Source organism: Bombyx mandarina, chromosome 16, assembly GCF_030267445.1.
Source record: "Bombyx mandarina strain Sakado chromosome 16, ASM3026744v2".
Lineage (NCBI taxonomy): Eukaryota > Metazoa > Arthropoda > Insecta > Lepidoptera > Bombycidae > Bombyx > Bombyx mandarina.
Window position 1 is genome coordinate 620860 of NC_143222.1, and position 23009 is coordinate 643868.

At 40.2% G+C, this 23009-nt stretch overlaps 3 protein-coding genes across 4 annotated transcripts in view; 1 reads left to right on the top strand and 2 right to left on the bottom strand.

Moving 5' to 3' along the window:
* The window catches only part of LOC114246292 (calcium/calmodulin-dependent protein kinase kinase 2), a 160038-nt gene extending 151901 nt beyond the window's left edge, over positions 1 to 8137 (top strand). For both annotated transcript variants that reach the window (XM_089733804.1, XM_089733805.1), the window contains 5 exons: positions 1429 to 1644; positions 2186 to 2353; positions 2763 to 2914; positions 3260 to 3338; positions 3978 to 8137. In XM_089733804.1, the coding sequence (XP_089589930.1) occupies positions 1429 to 1644; positions 2186 to 2353; positions 2763 to 2914; positions 3260 to 3338; positions 3978 to 3998 (636 nt within the window). In that variant the 3' untranslated portion in view covers positions 3999 to 8137. The remainder of the gene's footprint in view (positions 1 to 1428; positions 1645 to 2185; positions 2354 to 2762; positions 2915 to 3259; positions 3339 to 3977) is intronic.
* Positions 8138 to 8285: 148 nt separating this feature from the next.
* On the bottom strand, positions 8286 to 12404 carry LOC114246221 (uncharacterized). The gene is made up of 3 exons (XM_089733802.1): positions 12173 to 12404; positions 10587 to 10779; positions 8286 to 10096 (listed from the first exon to the last, which is right to left on the bottom strand). The coding sequence occupies exons 1-3, from the start codon at positions 12188 to 12190 to the stop codon at positions 8331 to 8333; spliced, it is 1977 nt and encodes a 658-aa protein (XP_089589928.1). The 5' UTR covers positions 12191 to 12404; the 3' UTR covers positions 8286 to 8330.
* Positions 12405 to 14020: 1616 nt separating this feature from the next.
* On the bottom strand, positions 14021 to 15797 carry LOC149501191 (uncharacterized). The gene is made up of 2 exons (XM_089733508.1): positions 15674 to 15797; positions 14021 to 14276 (listed from the first exon to the last, which is right to left on the bottom strand). Exons 1-2 carry the CDS (start codon positions 15785 to 15787, stop codon positions 14082 to 14084), a joined length of 309 nt encoding a protein of 102 aa, XP_089589634.1. The 5' UTR covers positions 15788 to 15797; the 3' UTR covers positions 14021 to 14081.
* Positions 15798 to 23009: the final 7212 nt, after the last annotated feature.

The window sequence follows — 23009 nt, forward strand, 5'->3', positions numbered from 1 at the left end:
AAGTCTGTTTCAGCTGACAAGCTTATGGTCTATCTGATATCAAGGGGACCAAGTCATCGCCGATCCACCTTGACACATGAGTCTCAGTTGTATTGGGTATGGCGACTGCCTAACCCTTCAAGTCGGAAAGTCATGACCAGAAATCTGCAGTATTGTAGTACCTACCCGCACGCGCTAACTATATCATGTACGAAATATTTATGTAATTGCTGCTTATAGGATACTAGCGACCCGCACTCGCTTACTTCGGAAACTGTAATTTATTATTGATTTCTCCACTATTTAATGGATGTTATTATACATATAAACCTTCCTCTTCAATCACTCTAACTATTAAAAAAAACAGCACCAAAATCCGTTGCGTAGTTTTAAAGATTTAAGCATACATAAGGTTATAGGGACAGAGAAAGCGACTTTGTTTTATACTATGTAGTGAAGTAAAACAGGCCTATTGTAGATGGTCTCAATCCGGGTACACAGCTTGGCCACATGGCTGCGTGCGGCCTCACGGGCGCGGTGCGACAGTCATTATTGATTCGTCAATCAATTATCTCTCGGACGTAGTTTTATTTCAACGAATCCATTTATCTAAGTCCGCCGCTAATGACATATGCCTTATTCATGACCGATTAGATATAAAATTCGTTTTTAATTACAAACTCGAACTAAATCTTGATACTTCTTATTTAAAAATGGATGTGTTCACAGCCCACCTGATTTTAAGTGGTTAATAGACAATCCATGAAGCTTAAATAGCCTGTCCCATCCTTCAAACTAGTACGTATGAATGTTTCACGGCAGAAATAGGCAGCATAGGGCTATAACTGACCCTTTTCATGTGAACCACATCACCATATCACAAGTAAAGCATACCTACTCATATTACATATCTTCTCTATCTATATCTTTCACTGGTGGAAGGACCTCTTGTGAGTCCGCACAGGTAGGTACCTCCACCCCGTCTTCTTCTGCCGTGAAGCAGTAATGCATTTCAGTTTGAAGGGTGGGGCAGCCGTTGTAACTATACTGAGATCTTAGAACTTATATCTCAAAGTGGGTGGCGCTTTTACGTTGTAGATGTCTATTGGCTCCAGTTACCACTTAACACCAGGTGGGCTGTGAGCTCTCCCACCCATCCAAGCAATAAAAAAACTATTAAATTAACGCACACACACATACACACGCACAAACACAAATACACAACACACACACAGCAACGCACGCACACGCACACACAATTATTCCATCATGACATTGTTGCCTTGACGAAGTCAGTTGGCAGGGGTAACTTGATTCAGATGTTTAAAATTCATTGAATTAAAAATCATTATTCATAATATTTGGCACTAGTTTTTTAGCAAAGAAATATTCACAGGTTCGAAATTTGTACTGGAGTGCATGTTGATTGAATTTTTCGGTTGTCCTCAGGCAGCTGACATTTGGTCTCTCGGGGTGACGTTGTACGCGATGGTGACAGGCAGAGTTCCCTGGGTCGGAACTTCCGTCGTGGAGCTCCAGAGGAAAATCCTGAATGACCCGCTGACATATCCTGCGAGATACCAGCCTTCGAAATCGCTGAGGCATCTTCTTAGTCGCATGCTAGATAAAGACCCAGCAAAAAGAGCCACTATGCCGGAAATTAAGGTATTTAAGTTCGGTGGGCATCTTGGCTCTAGACATGAACAGTGTTTTTAACTGATAGTAACTAGTTGCATCAGGCGGCCCATGGATTCGTATGCCTTTGTTGACTATAGCGCTCTAAGAACATTAGGAAGGGAAACTTATTCTAGAACCAGACGGCACTTTGCAAGAATGATCATTTGGAAATCGCTGGGAATCCACGAAACGAGTCCAGTGAGAGGGTTTAATGGTAGGCAGCGGCTTGGCTCTGCCCCTGGCATTGTTGACGTCCTTGAGCGACGGTCACCACTTACCATCAGGTGGGCCGTATGCTCATCTGCCTACAAAGGCAATAAAAAAAATAGAGGGAAGAACTCTGCTCCGCTGCGCGATCAGGCTGTACATACCCACTACATCTACCACATTTCTTCTAATTTGATCTAATAATTCCAATATCCATCATAGTTTTAAAAATCACACTAACAAAATATTATCAAGTGGTATTTTTTGTATATTAACAGCAACAAAACATCCTGTTCATCAATAACCCCATATTTTTGATCAGGACGACGAATGGATTACAGCGGGAGGCAGGGACCTCCTGCCCTCGGAGCAGGAGAACTGCAGGCTGGTAGAGGTGACGGAAGAGGATATGGCGAGAGTCGTCACCTCTATACCTAACCTCTCTACGCTCATACTCATCAAAACTATGCTTAAAAAGCATAGCTTTCAGGTAATTTTAGTCGTTAATTCAGCTTCCTACCATCCTGCCCCCTACCTCTACCGCCAGATGCTGAGCGGTAGGTACAGCAGCGGTTCAATCTTATTATGCCCAATTGTGCCCCCAACCTCGCGTGTCAGGGTCTGCAGACCAACTCCCTTTATTAGTGAGAGCAGTACTACATACATGCCACCGCTGACTGAGGTCCCTCTCTGTTATCTCACAGATCTCGTAATAGATTTTCTTCTTTTCTCTCTACCTCCAATTGACTGGCTCATCTCCAGTCGAACTCTCTTATTGTACTGAGATGTGTTCATATTCATTATTGGTTGTCGCAATTCTTATTTTATCTAACCATTTCGATATAAGTATAATATTTTGATATTTTTTTAGTAATCTGAACAATTTTTTCTGGTTGCAGAACCCTTTCTTACGAAGTCGCGAAGGCAGCACTTCAAGAAGAGAATCCGGTAGCGGGAAAGGAGAGGGAGAGAAAACCGCGGCCGCCAAGAGAAGTGGTCTCGCCCGGACTGGTAGATCCCTGTCGGCGCCCGGAAACTATCTCACGGAGAGGTCAGGATGTCTTGCTTTTCATTAGCCGACGCCGACAGTCGGCAGCCTCAGATTCAATCATCATGTCACTCATCGTGAGAATTCAAAGCCTTGACTACAAGAACTGAGAACCCAGCAGTCGCCTGCTCTTAAAGGGTAGGTTAGTTTAACCTCACGGTAGGTTAACCTCACGACGCGAATGTCGCCGTCTACTTGGAGTCATGAGGTCCAAGTTAGTTTTGCATCGTGACCCAAGCCACGCTGCACCGGACGGTCGACGCAGGGCCGCATGCTGCTGCTACTGTGCTAATGTGCACCTGAATTACCATCCTCTAATTGATAATCAAAATGATGACTTTTCCGCAGACAATCTTCATTTGACGTAGCCCTGGAGTCAGTCGCAGAACGAGATCAGAACCAAGAGAAGGAGAAGTCTCCAGTCAAGGTAAATAAAGTACAGCCTTCAGTTTTAACGATATAATTATATCCATCGCTCTCAGAATCTAAATAAGTCTTGGGTAAGGAAAAAACTGCATGAAATTGACATATAAAAATAATTTCATCTCTCTCATAAGTCGGCAAACTAGTTCACAGTCCATTTGAAGTTAAGCTGCTATTGGAGCCCTTAGACATGACCTTCGCTGGTGGTAGGACCTCTTGTGAGTTCGCGCGGGTAGGTACCACCACCCTGCCTATTTCTGCCGTTAAGCAGTAATGTGCTTCGCTTTGAAGGGTAGGGCAGCCGTTGTACCTATACTTGTGACCTTAGAGCTTATGTCTCAAGATGGGTGGCGCATTTACGTTGTAGATGTCTATGGGCTCCAGTATCCATTTAACACCATGTGGACTGTGAGCTCGTCCACCCATCTAAGCAATAAAAATAAAATTTAAAAAAACATGAGATTCCTGGTCTGCTCGGCATTATCTAATTTACGTTCCTTCTCACCCTGGTCTACGCCAACTCCCTACTTGTTACTTACTACCCAAAGTAGCCTCGCGTCTGAAGGTTGCCACACAGTCTAGGCGGTTAGTAACATTACTCGGTGAAGTCGCTCAATAACACATTCTATTCGCACCCTCGAAGGGCGAAGGGGAGTCTCGGTGATGTACCGGACCCCGCGGGGGTCACTCACCGTCCGCGGAGACACGCCTCCACCCTGCCCCGGGGGTGCCGCTACTCCCGGCACTCCCCTGCTAGCGCCGCCCACTCCCACCACAGAGAGGACACACAGAGTGCATCCAAGTGCGGACGCGCCAGCCTCACCACACGGAGGAGGATTGTCAGCAACGTCACCACGTGTGTGACATCAGAAAACAACTTAACTAAAGTGTAACCGTCACGGATGACTGAAGATCTTATAACCATTTCAAAGTTTAACAGCTTTCGTTATTTAGTTTTGTTTTAAGGCTTTCGTAACTATAAAGTGCTTAAAGGTAGACAAGTTTACTATGTTAACTTGTCATTTGTTTGTTCATCTTGTGAAAACCTTAGATGAGGTACCGAGAATAAATAATAGTTTAAAAAATAAACTAACAAAATACGCTTTTTTTTACAATAAAATAATTTTTTAATTCAAATTTATTAAAATTTATTTTCTATATTTTAGTTGACTTTTCTACAGAAGCGTATTTTATTAGTGTTTTTAAACTATTATTTATTTTTCATTTTTTAGTTGAATTTCTTTTTTTTTTTTTTTTAATATTGAATTGTCATCAGTTCTTAATAAGTATACCAAATTTCGAGTTAATCCGACATTTTGAAGGGGGTCAAAATAATGTTCAAAGATTCCGTCACATACATACGTCTGAAGCTAATAAAAGCGTATTTAAAAAAAATGATTAAAATTTTATCTACGAATTTGAAGTAATAATAATTTTTGGGAGCTTTAACGACAAAGGGAAGATCTTCCGCAGAGCGGGGGTCACTGCTCGGTAAACTGACGCTAGCGTGCGCTTATCCTGTATGCGTCCTTGGGCCAATCCAACTGGGATGAAAGAAAAGGTTTCTGTTCCAAGCTGACGCGGACGGTGCACATGTATAGACAAACAAACCGATGTTTTCATACATTAGTCAGCTATGTTCAGTGTGCTTAGTGCGAGTTTTTTAAAGTTCTCGATAGCGTAAAAGTTAACTCATATTTGTATGGAATGGGATCGTTTGCGTACGTTTGACGCTAGGGGCGCTGTTCCAATTGCATACAAATTTGAGTTAACTTTTACGCTATCGAGAATGTTAAGAAACTCGCACTAAGCACACAGAGCGTAACGTGACTACAGCTTCACCACAGTTGGATTAACGGTCTAGGATCACACAGAGGACAAACATACAAACATTCATTTGTATTTTAAATGATGTAAAAAATGAGCCGAGCACTCGGGTCTCTGCTGCTGCTACATAATTATTATAACAATTTACGCTCATACAATAGTATTATACAACAATGAAACTATTTAATACAGTATCTTGTATTAAATAGAAGAAAATATTACCATAATTTATAAATCTATGTATATAAAAATGAATTGCTGTTCGTTAGTCTCGCTAAAACTCGAGAACGGCTCGACCGATTTGCCTAATTTTGGTCTTAAATTATAAATTATTTGTGGAAGTCCAGAGAAGGTTTAAAAGGTAGATAAATATGAAAATGTTCGGAATTAAATAAAAATAACAATTTTGTCTTTCTTTTGATGTGTCCCCTGTCGGGCGGATTCCTTTTGTTTGTTTTAAGTTTTTATTTTTTGATTGAGGTACTACGAAGTCTGCCGGGTCAGCTAGTTAAATTATAATTATCTGAAGTATATGGGAGAGATTCGAATACAAAAGCGTCAGTCGTCGAAGGCGAACAAAACAGCTGTGACCGGTCGTGCTGTCCACGGACACGTCCGGGCGCCACGCTAGCGACGCGACTGAAGTGGACCAAAATTTTTCTTTTGACCTTGATGAAGGTTCAGGAAATTTTCCATAAAATCCTCCGTGTTGTGACGTGTCCGGTTATCAATATGACGAATTAAAAAGAAATGTAATTAAGATTTAGGATCACATTATAAACTCTATTTCATGCGCTAAAATTAATTCACAATCACAATTTTAATGAATGTTAATATAAAAACAGAGATTTTTAATTTTTCTGTTAATGTCTAGTGTTTGTAAATGAATTATACAAATGATTGCTCAATGCTTATTAATGTAATGTAAATAGCTTAAGATTTTTATTAATAATGAAAAACTCAGTTAATTAGATTCATAATACGTGTACATATTTAAATTTTTTTATTGAATGTATTTATAAAATACCTATTATCTTTTTAAAATACTTTGTATTGTATATAATGTTTGTGTCATAAGAATATGAAAATGTTTACTTTGAAAACTCCGATTGATTATTTACTTACGCCATATTAGTTACAAATGGTGTTGGATAACATTTCTTTTTAACTAAGAGAAGATATGATAAAAAATATATTATGTTTTTATTGCTTAGATGGGGGGGACGAGCTCACAGCCCACTTGGTGTTAAGTGGTTACTGGAGCCCATAGACATTCACAACGTAAATGCGCCACCCACCTTGAGATATAAGTTCTAAGGTCTCAAGTATAGTTACAACGGCTGCCCCACCCTTCAAACCAAAACGCATTACTGCTTCACGGCAGAAATAGGCAGATTGGTGGTACCCACCCGCGCAGACTCACAAGAGGTCCTTCCACCATTAATATTTATAAATACTTAAACGAAAAATATTATATTTAATATTGACAATTTCTAGTTTTGAAAAGAGTTTTCAAAGTGAACGGTTCTCCTATTGACAATCGGCTGGAAGCTGTCGGCGCGGTATGCGAATGACCAATTTTTCCCCTGTAATAAGCTTACGTTTGATAAAAGCTTAGGCAATTTTCAATTAAGGTCTGCCCAATAAGAGACGCCATGATTATTTTGAGTTATATTTTCTAGGCAATTAAATTTAATTGTTATATATTTTTTATGAGTGTTGATAAGACACCCAACCTAACTCGATGAGCTCTATGAGATACTTTACGAGCCTAGTTGGAGACATCAACCTCAACGCGGACGTAGACGTATACGTGGTAACGACCACGGACTATACATAATTTATATTTCTTGAAAATGTCTCGTTTTCTCAAAACAACCAGCTTTCTGTTGTTTTTCGTCGGCTATTATGAAAAAGAGATAAGATAATACCTTAGAAACTTGAATTTAGTTTTATTTTACTTAATTTTTTTTCAGTTTATTTTATATATATGGGCAGACTTGAAGCACGTTATTCATATATTATGTAGGTAAATTTTTAAATCGCTAGGAACGGTATTTAGATTACACAGGGTCATAGAAGCGTGGCAAAGTCCCATTGGCAGTTTTAAAATAAAAATAGTCTTTTTAACTAATGATTATACATATTTTTTTCCATTCTTTGATTGTTCTTAATTTTACAAGTAATATCCGGGCTTAGATCACTACATCCAAACAGAATATGCGATCTAACAATTCGTGATACGCCTGAAATGCTTTTAATCAAATTTAATACAAAGTAATTGAAATTCAAGCAGTTCGAGTACAGTTGGGCATAGTAAAAAAAAATATTTAGGAATTCGAGAAATTCTGTAAGAAAAATCATGTTTCTTTTTGTACAAATCAATGATCTTTCATATCTTTGTCAATTGAAACTAAATAAATTTCTAGTTACGATATTCCGTACATAATCTAATTATGTAGTGTTGTATAACATTTTCATGAATTTTCTCTCCTTTTCCTTTTTTGTTTAATTAAGAAGTGTTCAGAATGTGATTCCCTGTCTGGGGCGCTGTTTACTCCAGTAGTTATTTGCAAGCGGAAGGTCCAAATGTTATTTGCCTTTAAATGTTGTGATAGCACGTTAGGAGAATGGATGCTTTTAAAAAAATATATTAATATAATTCGAAATTATATTTAAACTTTCAATTTTAATTAAAAAATAAACTACTTATAATTATTATTAATATTTAAGGAAAATATAAATCAAGTGACAAACGTATTTTTTACTTTTTTTTATTTAAATTCAAAGTTTTATTCAAATTACGTAATTATATACTTACATATAATCGAAACATGTTATACAAACCATGACAATTCCTAGGGTGGCATAAAATTATAGATTTTTTTATTTATACACGCACATAATTTCAGTTATTGTAAATTTAAATTATGTTATCATTGAAAATAAATTCAATAAATTAATGATTCACTTTAAGCATTTGTTTTATTTCGATAAATAAATAAATATGCTCCTAAAACCTGAAAGTCGAAGTGTTTGTGAATTGATTGTGGTTGAACTCCTATTTACAATTTATTATGAAAATGGTTAATGTAATGAAAATAAAATAAAATAAAACAAAATATTCATTTAAAAATTTAATTTAACTTCCATTAATGCCAAGATTTGGTCAATTATTATCTTTGAATGATGTTATCATCACAGCTGGTTGGACAACAAAACCATCGATATCTTCCACTTTGTCTCCAAACGAACTACTGGATTTGCCAAAAGCTCTAGCATTAGCCAAAACACCCATTATTTTAGATTCTTCAATGCTGGCCGTATTTGCATTGGTTGTTGGTAATTTCTCGACAAGTGGTTTAGTTTCTACATTAGAAGCAATATTTTCTTTCGAAATTGAGTTCATCGCCCCGCTTGCATCTGAAGTATTTGCTGTTTTCTGGGTATCAAGTGTATCTTCAGATTGATATTTTAATGGCTTATTTATAGTATCTCCGATATGTACCTTCTCATTATTAGGACCCTTTCCATTAACCGTGATGTATTTTCTTAAATCATTCAAGTCCTTTTCTGATGCAACAGAAATAATGCGATAGAGTTCTATACCATCATCTACTTGAAATGGTGTTTCTAAAGTATTAGATCGCATATTTGCTGGATTGTCTACGTTCTTCCCATCTAAAACAGAACTATTATTAACTATTCCATTAGCTCTATTTCTGATAGTAGGAACATTCTGTTTCATTCTAGATTCTGTAGATATTTCATCAGAGCTCATTGGATTTTCCGTATTCTCTGCATCCCGATTCAATTGAATTGAATTCTTGCTATTTTCAGTCGGAGAGTTATTAGTTATTATTTTTATTACTTTAAAATCTTGATCAGTGATAGCTGGAAGATCTTTTAAAGCTGCAATTATGGATTTCATTACATCATCCTCTAGATCATTATCGCCTTCAGCACTGATTTGTAAATGTTCCTCTGTGTTTAAATGTTCACCTCTCTTTACATTTTTATCCGTGTTTAGAATTTCTCCTCTGTTTGGCTTATTATTAAAAGTTTGTCCTTTTTTTGGGTTGATAGTACTCATATCAGAACTCGGGCGGTTCATGTATGGATTTGCTAAAACTAAAATTATTGGTTGAATATTCTGCTTTTCATAATTTGAAGGATTTTTATAGCTTTGATCTAAATCCAATTCTTCCTTCTTTCTATTCCCATTAGCATTTGTAAAAAAATTATCAACAGTAGGATTATTTTTATCGGATCGTATTGTATTATGTGTGCTTTGGTGATTACTATTCTGAGATCCAAAATTCATATTTGGTGTATCATCATTATTTTTTGGGACATTAGAAAATTCATTAGGCTGTTCATTAGCATATCTAATGATGTAACTAGCGTCATTATTTAATGCGCTTGTTTGAGGTAATATTGTCGATTGTTCTAAGTTATTTGCAGCATTAAAATTATTTGGTTTCACTATATAATACAAGGGACCTTTGTTTGTTTGAGCGCGAGACATAATTATGGAGTCTCCGCTGCTTCCTGCCACTTGATACAATTGATTATCTTGTAAGCCGTCTGTCTGTACATAAATAATTTTGGGCACAGTATCCTGTGTTGAGGTTCCTGAGTTTTCGGAACGAGATTCTTTACTTTGATATAAATTCCCATTATCATTTGTAAACGCCACTTTGTCTTGACTAACAATAGACTCGTCCTTATCTATACCAGTGTAACCATAGGATTTATGACTATTTGTTAGGTTAGGTATTAAATTTTCAGTATGCTTATCCTGAGACTTTCGTTCATTAAGTGCCGTGTAATCTTGAGGGTCGCGATGTTCTGATCTCTGACTTGGATTCTCGACGTTGCGAAGGTCATGAGGTACTTTATGGTTTCGTCTTTCTATGATTAGGTCTCCAAGATCTAAAACCCGATGATGATCATTATTAGTTATACTACTTTATTAAATAGTTGTGGTCAAGAATCAGACGCCCGGTGCGTTCGTATTAAGCGATGCAGCGGTGCTCGAATCCCGCTGACAGGGACCAATTTTTCTATCAAAATACGTACTTAACAAATGTTGACGATCGACTTGCACGAAGGAACAACATCATGCAATAAAAATCAAACCTTTAAAATTATAATTTGCGTAATTACTGGTGGTGAGACGTCTTGTGAATCCGCAGGGGTAGGTTGCCTGCCTATTTGTGCCGTGAAGCAGTAATGCGTTTCGGTTTTTAGAGCGGGGCAGCCGCTGTGCTGTTAAAAGTGAGACCTTAGAACTCATGTCTGAAGGTGGATGGTGCCATTTACGTTTTAGATGTCTATGGGCTCCGGTAACCACTTAACACCAGGTAGGCCATGAGCTCGTCCACCCATCTAAGCAATAAAAAAAAACTATGTTTAGGCAGACCTGGAATGTTGTAGCTTCCACCAGGAAAATCTTCATCATAATAATCGTAACCAGTTCCGTAGCCATATAACAGTTTTTGAAGATAATTAACTGGATCCGAATTTCTAAACGGTGTTTCCGGAGTTCTCACTGCATTGTTGATAGGATAGAAATGACAACTCACGTTCAGAGAGAATAAACAGGCCAAGATTAACTGGAAAAAAAAACTAAATTTATCAAAAAAAATTACGTCCTGGTTAAGCTAAATAGAGATTCTGACTTCATTTTTACTAGCACAGACTCTCAGTTGTGGTGTTTACAGGGGGCGCTAACCCAAAACCACTCAAAAATCCATTAGCTTGTCTACAGCAATCAAATAAACACTAGATCACCTCTCCGAGCGAGGACTGTCGCTGTTCCTCATGAACAACTGGGGGATACATGGATTATATTAAGTTTTAATATTAAATAGATCGATACATACTCCAGAGATACTCCTTTAAGAACTTACTATTGAGAATGAGAATGTTCTCGAACTGTGGTAGGACCTCTTGTGGGTCCGCGCGGGTAGGTACCACCACCCTGCCTATTTCTGTCGTGAAGCAGTAATGCCTTTCGGTTTGAAGGGTAGGGCAGCCGTTGTAACTATACTTGATACCGTAGAACTTATATCTCAAGGTGGGCGGCGCATTTACGTCGTAGATGTCTATGGGCTCCAGTAACCACTTAACACCAGATGGGCTGTGAGCTCGTTCACCCATCTAAGCAATAAAAAAACGTACTGGAATGTTGCTAAAGGCAAATAAATTTACCATCGACACTTGATTTCAGCATAATACTGTAATCTCTCTCCACGCTGCAGAATACAAAACTGCGTGGAGTGTGGTCTGTGATAAGTTTATAAATAGAGGTACTTTCTAGTATTGAGTAGACTTTTTTTTAGGGCCCGCGGCCAAACCTCCTACGAGGTCCTCGCGCCTAGGGGGCGCGCGTGGTATGTGGAACTTGACGAGCTGCCGGTTTTGAGTAGACCGCGGGCTCACAGATATTTTAGGGCCCTACTGCACTAAACGACTCCCCTGCACTCTTACACCTGACGTTCGATCTCCGCACGGGCTCAGAACCCGGTCAGAGTTAGGGGGCTCCCGCGGTCAACACTACAACCAGTCTCGCAGGGCCACCCCGAGGACGCCCAACCGACGAGTTGTCGAGGCGATAGTCAACGACCAACGACGCCGGTCTTCGCGGTAAAGTATTGAGTAGACCTAATCAAACGCATGAAGGAGATACCAAAATAAAATCCAACTAAGCAGATTCTCATCGGCTTTAAATAAATTAATAAAACTCATTACTGGTGGTAGGACCTCTTGTGAGTCCGCGCGGGTGGGTACCACCGCCCTGCCTATTTCTGCTGTGAAGCAGAAATGCGTTTCGGTTTGGAGGGTGGGGCGGGCAGCCATTGTAACTATATCGAGACCACAGAACTTATATTTCAAGATGGGTGGCGCGTTTACGTTGTAGATGTCTATGGGCTCCAGTAACCACTTATCACCAGGTGGGCTGTGAGCTCGTCCACACAATAAGCAATAAAAAAAAAAAAAACTCACCTGTACTATCCACGCCATGTTTCACAGCGAAATGATGAACAAACGACAAACCTGACCATTTAAATTACTGACTTCAAAAATTCAAACTGGCTCTTAATTACTGAATAATGACAATAGTTACACTAATGTTTAATTAATATGACCAATGACCATTAAAACTTCCACTGAATCATTAACATGCCATAATTTGTACCTTTATGATGAGCAGGCGTGCTCACGACTTACCTGGCATTGAGTGGCCCCCGGAATCCACCACAACGTAACAATCGACACACACGTTCCAGCTTAGAGCCACAATTCTATTTTTAGATAAATAACAAATGCTAAGGCTAAGGCCCTAAAAATTAAAATTGGTGCAAGGTTGGCTCACAGTATCCAACTGAGGACTCACAATACGACCCACCACCAGTTTATCTTTCGGCGCCTTCGATCCGATTACTAACTGCTTTCGTGTCATCTTTGCAACGCTTTTATACTCGATACGATATTCCTAGAAGTATCGAGAACATTCCTGACAGGTCGAGTAGTTTTGATGTGTTCCGCTATTTGATAATAGATAGCGTTGTACTTCTCGAGCGTTTTCAATTTTAAAATCTGAATCTCAGAAACAGATCCAAAGATTTTCATAAAATTTAGTATACAGGGTATTTCGGGGGCGATAAATCGATCTAGCTACGATTTATTTTCAGGAAATGTTGTTTTATTCGTGTTCTCAATAATCAACTTTATAGATGATTTTGATTTTGTCTTTAAATAACCAGTTCATATTTTCTTATTATTCTGTTGGTAATATCGAAAAATACTATTCATATTTCATCATTTTATCAATATGTAATTCATATTTAAATATAATTTCTAAAAAACACAATTTAACGAAAAAAAAACCGGTCATTAACTTGTATATTATCTGACTATAGTATATTATCGGATTAGCCACAATTATTAACACCATCGTCAGGCATCCTAGGGGCGAATAGGGTGATCGAGCTAAGAGAAATATTGAGTACATCAATCACGTTGGTTGTCTTAGAACAATTTAGAAATCTTCTCTTAACGTTAGCAAACGGAAACGAATGACATTTCTTAGGACGGAGGCATCGCTCTTCAAGAAGGCTGGTTGGTAAGTGTGATGGCGTCTACGCGCCTCCATCGGCTAGGCTCTGTTGTTGCACGAAGTTAGCCGAATCCCGACGATACCGCAATCGGCCGTCTGGTGTAGTGGTAAGTGACATGGTCACTACACAAGGGGGTCGCGGGTTCGAATCCCGCCAAGGGAAGATATTTATATGATAAATATAAAAAAAATGTCGTTTCCAGGGTTATGGATGTATATTAAATATATGTATGTGTATAATAAAAATATTACATTTATTTCCGTTATCCGGTACCTGTAACACAAGTTCTTTACGAACTTACCACGGGACCAGTTAACGTGGCGTGATTGTTAGTAAATATTTATTTATTTATTTATATATTAATTAAATCGTGCTGCCATCTCTCTAGAATCGTTCTGCGTTTCGTTTAGCTACCAAACTAACGGCCGTCTCCGACATATTTAAAAATTTATGAACTTTTTTTCTACCCTTCTTATGCATTCTCTGGTTGTATCCAGTTGAATAGAGATTTTTGGCAACTCAAAGAATGTCTGATGCAGTAAAATTAGCGTATAAGTTAGGAGGAAACTCGATTGTGCTCTCTAGCTGTATCTTATTTTCATGATTTACAATATATTTATAAAAAAACTATTTTAGTGCCAAAATTAACACTAAAAACTAAAAAGTAAGAACATTATTAATATTTAACGTAAAATTAAAGTCCAACACTTTCTACCAAATAATCACAACAAAAAAAATTTAACTGTATTTATTCAGCGAATTACATATTCAATGAATTACCAGCCCGACATGATCTACAGACCGGGCAGTCCTAAAGTTTTTAGACCTCCACTGACAGGTTTATCTCCGAAGATTCTCAAAGGATTATCCAGTATATCTAGCGGTTTGCTAGTCAATACGTGCAATGGGCTGGTCAAAATATTAGGAATGAGCCCCGAAGTCAATGGAGCAGAGTAAACAAAGGCTACGCCGATAATCATCAACAATATCTGAAACATAATGAATACACAGTTAGAAATGTAAAGAAATAATATACCAAACTATTTTATTTATGGTCATCAATGTATACAAGCGACTCTCATGATTTAAGGAATAACATCGCGTAATAAGATCAGACCCGTGAAATGCCTGTAGGTATACGACAAAGGGAAGATCTTCCACCGAGCGGGTGATATTGCTCGGTAGACCGACGGTCCGAATGTTGTTGTTCAGAACTTGTATATATGCAAGCTTATCTTGAAAATGTCGTAAGCGAGATTCAGGCATCTGTCAAATATCTTGTGTTCTGTGATGGCTGCCGCCACATGCCCAATTACGCGGTATTTGCAAGCATTAGTGATGGCGTTGTCTGCTCTGAGCGCAGTATTGTCTACATCATTCACGGCGCAAGGTAAACTCGCGTCAAAAGGAAAGATACTCCACATTCGATGTCAGTTGAGACTATGACCTGAGGCCTAAAAGAGAAGAACAATTGTTGGTAGGAATGGTAAGTCACTCTTAGTAATACCGCCTCTGCCGTTGCTGCTGCGTCTGCTGTCCAACGCTTCAAAGGCAGAGGATGATTGTATAGTTACAATTGAGAGTTAGCCTCATGTTCCTGTTCTATGCTCAATGTTATATGAGTTTTTTTTTTATTGCCCTTGTAGACACAAACGAGCATACGGCCCACCTGATGGTGAGTGGTTACCGTCGCCCATGGACTTCAGCAATGCCAGGGGCAGAGCCAAGCCTGCCCTGAACAGAATCACTAGGAACAAAAATATAGCTCCGCTTTGTACCAAACTTTTGTCTTCAAACTAAATATTTAACTGCGCAGCTACAACGCAAAGAACAGTTAAATTTACGAAAAACCTTTTCAGTGCCAAGTGCCATGGCACTACCCCCTGCCTTCGTTTCCGGACCCTTCGAATACAGGGTGTTTAATTACATATTTTTACGCTATTACATAGCTTTTATCGCAGGCCTTGAACACAGCGAACGAATCATGAAATTCCGTAACGAAAAATACCTAACACACCTCACTCCGCCTACCATGTAGCTCGCGTTCAACACATTCACACGTTGCGCTTGTGTAGTGTTTGTGAATAAGCGCGTGGCGTGACGTCGCACTGCATGCCCATCTCTCTCTCGCTTGGTCTAGCTTATGAGTGTGAAGGGGACAGTTAATGTTTTGCTTTTATTAATGTTTATTAAAGCGTGGTCTTGTTTTATTATTGTTTTAGTATTAAATTATCATTGTCTAATTATAATTGCATAAGTTGTAAAAAATGCTATGAAATAGCTTTACCGCGGCCGTTCCCGAGTGCCACACGTTTGTTTTTTATACCAGAAACTAGTCAACCGCACACATTCTTTAGCCTAAATAAATTAAATAAAGGTAACGCACCTGCTGTGTGAACGCCATGATGTCGAAGGGACTAATTGACTCACTGACTGCGTGTGTCAAAGGTAATATAACGAGTGAAAAACCATAGAAATGTATCTTAATTGCGAATGTCATTAATTATAAGACAGTAATTAGTGGATAGCGTGGACCAAATAAAATAAAAACTATCAGGAATTATGTAAAATTAAATTATTCTGGATTCTTGATGAAAATGTAGGTTGCAAAATCAGTTCAGCATCAGCGGTAAAACCTAAAGATGGTACAAGATAACTTGAAATTTTATCCATGTGGGTTCTGTAGCTTCGATACTCAGATAGAGCTTAAATATCGTAGGCACTGATAGTACCGCGAGAACCGCGCGGGTGGGAACCAGATATTACTAGCAAGTCGAAAGCTAACATTGTGTGTGCCATTGAGAATTCAACTCACACACACTACTCCTTCCTTAGGATTCGGTTTCCTGAACAGCGATATAGCTTCGTCACTTACAATGCTATATACATTCTTGACTTTTAATAATTACCGGTGATGTGGAGTATTACAACTATACCTAATATAAGTGGTTCCTACCAGCGCGGCTCACGATCCTACTATCAGTGCATATAATATTTAAACTCTGTCTGAGTATCGAAGGTACAGAGATTACATAGATAGCATTTCAAATTATCTTGCAGCAGCTTTAGTTCTTACCGCTAATGCTGAACGTATATTAATTCACATTCAGAATTCAAAATAATTTTACATAATTCCTGGCAGCTTTTTTTATTTGATTTAAGTCGTCCACTAATTATTACTGTAATGACATTAGCAATTAAGTTACTATTACGTTCCTGTGGTTATCCACTTGCTATATTAGCTTTGACACACACAGTCAGTGAATCAATCAGTCCCTTCGACATCATGGCGCTTCTACAGCTTTACAGTTACATTTGGCTAATTGTCACAAACATCGGTGATCTGGGTTGAATTCTCAAACAAAAAATGTGTGCGGCTGACTAATAAATTTCTGGTATAAAAATATGACGGCGTTAACGATATTTATGTTATATAGCACGTGCAATAGGAGTGACTCACACAAGCCAGGTGCGCCGGCCGTGTCGTACGAGTCGAAACTCGTAAACAACAGCTGCAACAGAAGTGACTCATAAGCCAGCTGCGCCGGCTAGTATAAAAAGGCGGAACGTGCCTTGAAATGAACATTCGTTGGACTGCGTTTGCCTGGTGCACTTACTATATCGTTGTTACGTTGTGTGATTCAGTGACTGTTGTACGTACTGGTTAAAGTTGGACAAGTGTTAAAGTGAATTGTTAAGATAACATATTGTTGATTAAATCAGGAATCAAAATGTGACATCGTTTTACTTGGTGTTCAACAAGATAATATCTACCCTCAAGCCAACATCAGAAGTGGGATCAGGACTCTACTCTCACTGGCGTGACGTGTTTGAACATGTTCGAAGTACAGCAAAAAAACATGATGCAGATCAGAATACTAGTAGTGGTACGCCACAAGAGCGTGAATGCAGCATACGTAAGTCGTGTAATAACGTCTCTGTTACCTCGATGGAAGATCTGAGCCACGAAGAAATCGTCACATCTTACGTTCTGGCTCATGTTGCCCAGTTTGACTGTCGACTTCATCACATGGCATTTACTAACGGAAATACAACACGTAACAAGCTATTGCAAGAAATTAAGGCAAGTGCAAATCTCAAGTGAAACTTCGATCGCAATAATGGATCTGTCATGACGAGTGGGTAGTTCCGACACGAATCGTTTTTAAGCCAATGACTACTGCTAGAGTTACATGGCACTAGTACAGTAAACCAGGACATGAGACTGTGAATTGTCGCTGAAATTTTAGAATCTACTCGATTCAATACCAATAACACTACACGTTCGATGACTTCGGGCTCCAGCAAGCAAGCAAACAAGAAAGCAAGCAAGTTTCCGTGGGGAAGAAAAATTGACACATCTGAAGTCGTCGTGACTTGTAAGATAAGACGTCCGGTGCGTTCGTGTCTGGCGATGCGGCGGTGTTCGGGTTCCGCTGGCGGATGCAGGTTTTTCCGGTGAAGTGCGTGCTTGTGCGTGCTTGACATGTGTTCGCGGTTGGCTTCCTCAGTGTGGGAGTAACATCGTGTAAGAGAGGTGGAACCCGTAAAATTGTAGTTTGCGTGGTGGCTGGTAAGATTTGTTGCGGTAAGAAGTTTGCATGGTGGTAAAATGTCTTGTGAGTCTGCACAGGTAGCCGGAGGTGAGACTTCCGCGGTCGCGGCCCACCCAGTCCGCGAGAACCGGGCAGATCGCCTCGACGGTACGGAGGCCGGCCGACGGGTCCGCCAAACTACGAGACCACGCCTCCAGCACAGACTGCCGATATTGGAGCCCCCGCGCTCCGGCTGCACTTGCGCTAGGGCGCGCCGCCTCGTAGGAGACTGTGAGGTATCATTGAATAACTCTGACTGCGATCGCGCGCTGCCGGCGTCGCAGCGCGGCGACGTTCTCGTGGGTAAGGACGTGGCACCAGACGGGTGCTCCGTATAGTGCCATCGACCGCACGGGTACCATCACCCTGCCTATTTCTGCCGTGAAGCAGTGGTGTATTTCGGTTTGAAGGGTGGGGCAGCGGTTGTAACTATACTGAGACCTTAGAACTTCTATCTCAAGGTGTGTGGTGCGTTTACGCTGTGGATGTCTATGGTAACCACTTAACACAAGGTGGGCTGTGAGCTCGTCCACACATTAATACGAAGAGCATAATCAAACGAAATTAGATACGAAGTTTAAAGGGCCGTTTAAAGTAGTTGAAGTATTGGATGGTGTCGATTTAATTTTGACTCTCACACATTCGCTTAAGGCTCGAGCTGCTACTTGCCTCGCAAAAATACAGCCTGGTAAGATATCCTGGCCTACTATTAAAGAGATGCTGACAAAATTATCTAATGATGCAAGACCACTTCGACCTGGTTATTAAATTTGAAATGGAAAGCAAAAAGGGACCAGCTGAAGCCGGTATCCGGCTATGGCAACTTATAAAGAAGATTCCCGACGCTAATGTGCCAGAACAAATAGCCACCGGATTTGTTATATCAATACTGTCGCAGTGTGATGAAAGAATCCGTCGGGAATTGAACTCTGTCGTTATTACCACAAAAAATCGTCTATTTCACACATTACGTGGCTTTACCCTCAAAAGAAAAAACGAAGATCCTGATAAAGAACCAAAACGCTCTCGAAGTTTTTTTTCGTGGAAGCTGCCATTTCTGCGGAAAACCTGGGCATCGTGCCGAAGGGTGTTGCGACAGATACTGCTCTCAAACTTTTTTCGATATTCCAGCAAAACCTGAACAACCTCCTCATCCGTGGGCGCCCGGCTCTCGCCTGCAAGTCAGCTGTTACGTGTGCGGTGATGCGAGTCATGTAGCTTCTGGGTGTTCCATGCTCTACAAGAAGAAAAACGGACACTGCTCCAGGTGCTGTGGCAGGTGCAACCAGAGACGTCAACGTGTGTTCCAGAGCTTCAGTGTGTTACAGATAAGTGGTTTTGGCTTCCCCTTTATGTTCCATTCAGGGTCAGAATGTAGTCTTATAAAACAAAGTCATAGTAATTTATTCAATGGTAAGCGGTTTCATGAACAAGTCACTCTTTGATCTGAAAGTAACTTAGACCCAATCATGATGGTAAGAGCACTTAGGGGATATTCAACTCGCCCTTAATAGTGCACGTTGTCGAGTAACAGGGTTTACTCCAATAGAGTAGACGTTTGCCGTTCAGGGTAGTTCACTTGAAATATCTTAAAGTTTCAACAGAGTGATAATCCCTCTAGATTAGATCTTGATTTAGCACGGTCGAAGACCGGCGAAAACATAAAAAAAAAGGGCACAAACAGAAGCTTGGTTTAGTCGAGGCAAAGCTAAAGTCAACCTCTTTTCCGCTGGGGATTTTGTTTTCGTAAGTTGACCGAAAATGTAAAGGTCCCTTCAACATTACTGCAGTTTTGGAAAACGATAGGTATAAATTGAGACATGTAAATAGTTCTAATAGAGTGTACAAATTTCCCCATGAAAACTTACGTGAAATACCTCGAGGCCCGTCAGGCCTACTAGAAATTTCTGAAAATTATAGTGACGATGACGTGACGGCGTACACAGATGGGTTAATTAATCTTGTTCATGAAACTGATCTTAATGATGACGACTCTATCACTGACAATAGAAGCGACATTTTTGTCCGCAAATAGCGATACAGCAAACATAGTCTGTGGGTAGTGATACAATGTCTGTAAGCTCAGGCACCTCAGATGCACGTGTTGGAAATGTAGAAAACGATGGTCGGTCTCGCACTATTTCTGAAGAAATTCCGTATAAATGTTCTGGTTTAAGAAATGTTTCAACAAACGCTACCGTACACGCAGATTAAAAAAAAAGAAAAAAGAAAGAGAATTGTATGTGGCTAGAGAGATGTTAATCCGGACTAGCAAAAAAAAAAGAAAAAAAAAAAAAAAAAGAAAGTGTGAAGTCATTGAAGGGTCTGTCCGGTCCAATGGCTTAGCTATAGGGATTTTCATCCAGATTAGCCACAACAATTAGCTACAGGGATTGCGATTCGGTCTAGCATTATCCGGTCCAGTTCGAAAAACTGAAGGGATAACAATTCCGGTCTAAGTTAAAAGGGACATACTTACATACCTGAAGAGATTTAAATGAACTGGCCCAGGTATGTAAGCAGTCTGAAGGTTATTTATAGCCAGTATAGGATTTTCTGAAGAATTATGCGAACCGAACCGTACTAGATTGTTAATATCATAGACAACGTTTTAAGTTGCATCCGTTAATGTCAGGATGAACGAACACGTTTGTTGTTCACAGACATACCATAAGAATGCGCGCACGAGGACGAGCGCACGTCAGTATGGCCGTGACGGCGTTAACGATATTTATGTTATATAGCACGTGCAATAGGAGTGACTCACACAAGCCAGGTGCGCCGGCCGTGTCGTACGAGTCGAAACTCGTAAACAACAGCTGCAACAGAAGTGACTCATAAGCCAGCTGCGCCGGCTAGTATAAAAAGGCGGAACGTGCCTTGAAATGAACCGTTCCGATATCGAGTCGAGGGAACGCGTTCCCGGCCCCATCACGTCACAGCCGGAGTCCCGCAAGGCTCCGCCCTCTCCCCGTTACTATTCAGTTTGTATATCAACGATATACCCCGGTCTCCGGAGACCCATCTGGCGCTCTTCGCCGATGACACCGCCATCTACTACTCGTGTAGGAAGAAGGCGTTGCTTCATCGACGACTTCAGACCGCAGCTACCTCCATGGGACAGTGGTTCCGGAAGTGGCGCATCGACATTAACCCCACGAAAAGCACAGCGGTGCTCTTCAAAAGGGGTCGCCCTCCGAACACCACGCTGAGCATCCCCCTCCCGACTAGGTGCGTCAATACCCCCGCCCCCGCCGTTCGCCCAATCACGATGTTCGACCAGCCCATACCGTGGGCCCCGAAGGTCAAATATTTAGGCGTCACCCTCGACAGTAGGATGACATTCCGCCCCCACATCAAGACGGTACGCGATCGTGCCGCCTTCATTCTAGGACGTCTCTACCCGATGATATGTAGGCGAAGTAAAATGTCCCTTAGAAATAAGGTGACACTCTACAAAACTTGCATACGCCCCGTCATGACCTATGCAAGTGTAGTGTTCGCTCACGCGGCCCGCATACACCTAAAAACATTTCAAATTATTCAATCCCGTTTTTGCAGGATAGCCGTCGGAGCCCCGTGGTTCGTCAGGAACGTCGACCTCCATGACGACCTGGACTTAGAGTCCATCAGTAAGTATCTTCAGTCGGCGTCCATGCGCCACTTCGATAAAGCGGCACGACACGAGAACCCTCTCATCGTGGCCGCCGGTAACTACATTCCCGATCCTGCGGACAGAATGGAAAGCAGTCGACGTCGCCCAAAACACGTCATCTCGGATCCACCCGATCCACTAACGGTGCTTTTAGGTAATTCAAGCACCGGTCACCGTTCTCGTCGAACCCGTCGCTTGCGACGAAGGGCTCGACGAGTAAATTAACTCTCAGACACAGCCCACTGAGTTTCTCGCCGGATCTTCTCAGTGGGTCGCGTTTCCGATCCGGTGGTAGATTCTGCGAAGCACGACTCTTGCTAGGGTTCGTGTTAGCAACATCGTCAGGTTTGAGCCCCGTGAGCTCACCTACTAAAGTTAGGGTTACGCTGACATAGCCTCTCAAGGCTCTCAGCTTAGGTAGGAAAAAAAAAAAAAAAAAAAAAAAAAAAATGAAATGAACATTCGTTGGACTGCGTTTGCCTGGTGCACTTACTATATCGTTGTTACGTTGTGTGATTCAGTGACTGTTGTACGTACTGGTTAAAGTTGGACAAGTGTTAAAGTGAATTGTTAAGATAACATATTGTTGATTAAATCAGGAATCAAAATGTGACATCGTTTTACTTGGTGTTCAACAAGATAATATCTACCCTCAAGCCAACAAATATATAAGTTCTTTGTTTTTGTTTTTAAATAAAAGGTCAAATAATTCTATCTCTCATCAACCGAATGATCATTGTTCTATACTCTTCGTATATACTGTGTTACTTATAATATTTTGTATTCAAGTTTAACAATATTTGCTATGTGTATGTGCATTACTATAATTCTCATGTTGTATTTGTTATTTTAGCTGTTCTACACACACTCATTACTTTTAATTATAATTCTCACTATTATTCTCATAATCCTCTCGCAGGTCTGCTGGAAGAGATTTCTCAAAGAAATAAGCAGTGCCTTTGTACATAATTTTCCTATTACTCTGTACTATGTCTTATTTTTTTTGTGTACATAAATAAATAAATAAATGTAACTAAACACCCTGTATTCGAAACGCTCCGGAAGCAAGAGGTAGTACATATTATATCACTGAAAACATTTTTCTTAAATGTAATAGTTACAACGTTCTTTGCGTTGTAACTGCGCAGTTAAATATTTAGTTTGAAGACAAAAGTTTTGATAAAAAGCGAAGCTATATTTTTGTTCCTAGTGATTCTGTTCAGGACAGACAGTGCTCTTTGAAACCGATCAAATCTGCATGTTAATCGGATATTATGAGTAACGACCACGTTCAAGCAGATACGCCGCGAGACGAAGGTAACCCCTTCAAGAAGCCCATGAATAAGAAAATACTAAAATCTTACATTCCTTGGTTTCCTTTTGGTATTTTTATAGCATAGACGGCTGAACGAGCTAATGGTCCACCAAGTGGTGGTTAAGTGGTTACCGGAACTCTAATAACATAGAGCATA

What these genes read in the sequence shown, in the direction of transcription:
- LOC114246221 (XM_089733802.1), bottom strand. An exon ending in TGGAAGCTACAACATTCCAG is followed by an intron (nt 10,097 to 10,586) that starts GTCTGCCTAAAC and finishes ATCGGGTTTTAG; the next exon opens with ATCTTGGAGACCTAATCATA.
- LOC149501191 (XM_089733508.1), bottom strand. Translation starts at nt 15,787, where the DNA reads ATGACATTCGCAATTAAGATACATTTCTATGGTTTTTCACTCGTTATA. An exon ending in TCATGGCGTTCACACAGCAG is followed by an intron (nt 14,277 to 15,673) that starts GTGCGTTACCTT and finishes ATTATGTTTCAG; the next exon opens with ATATTGTTGATGATTATCGG.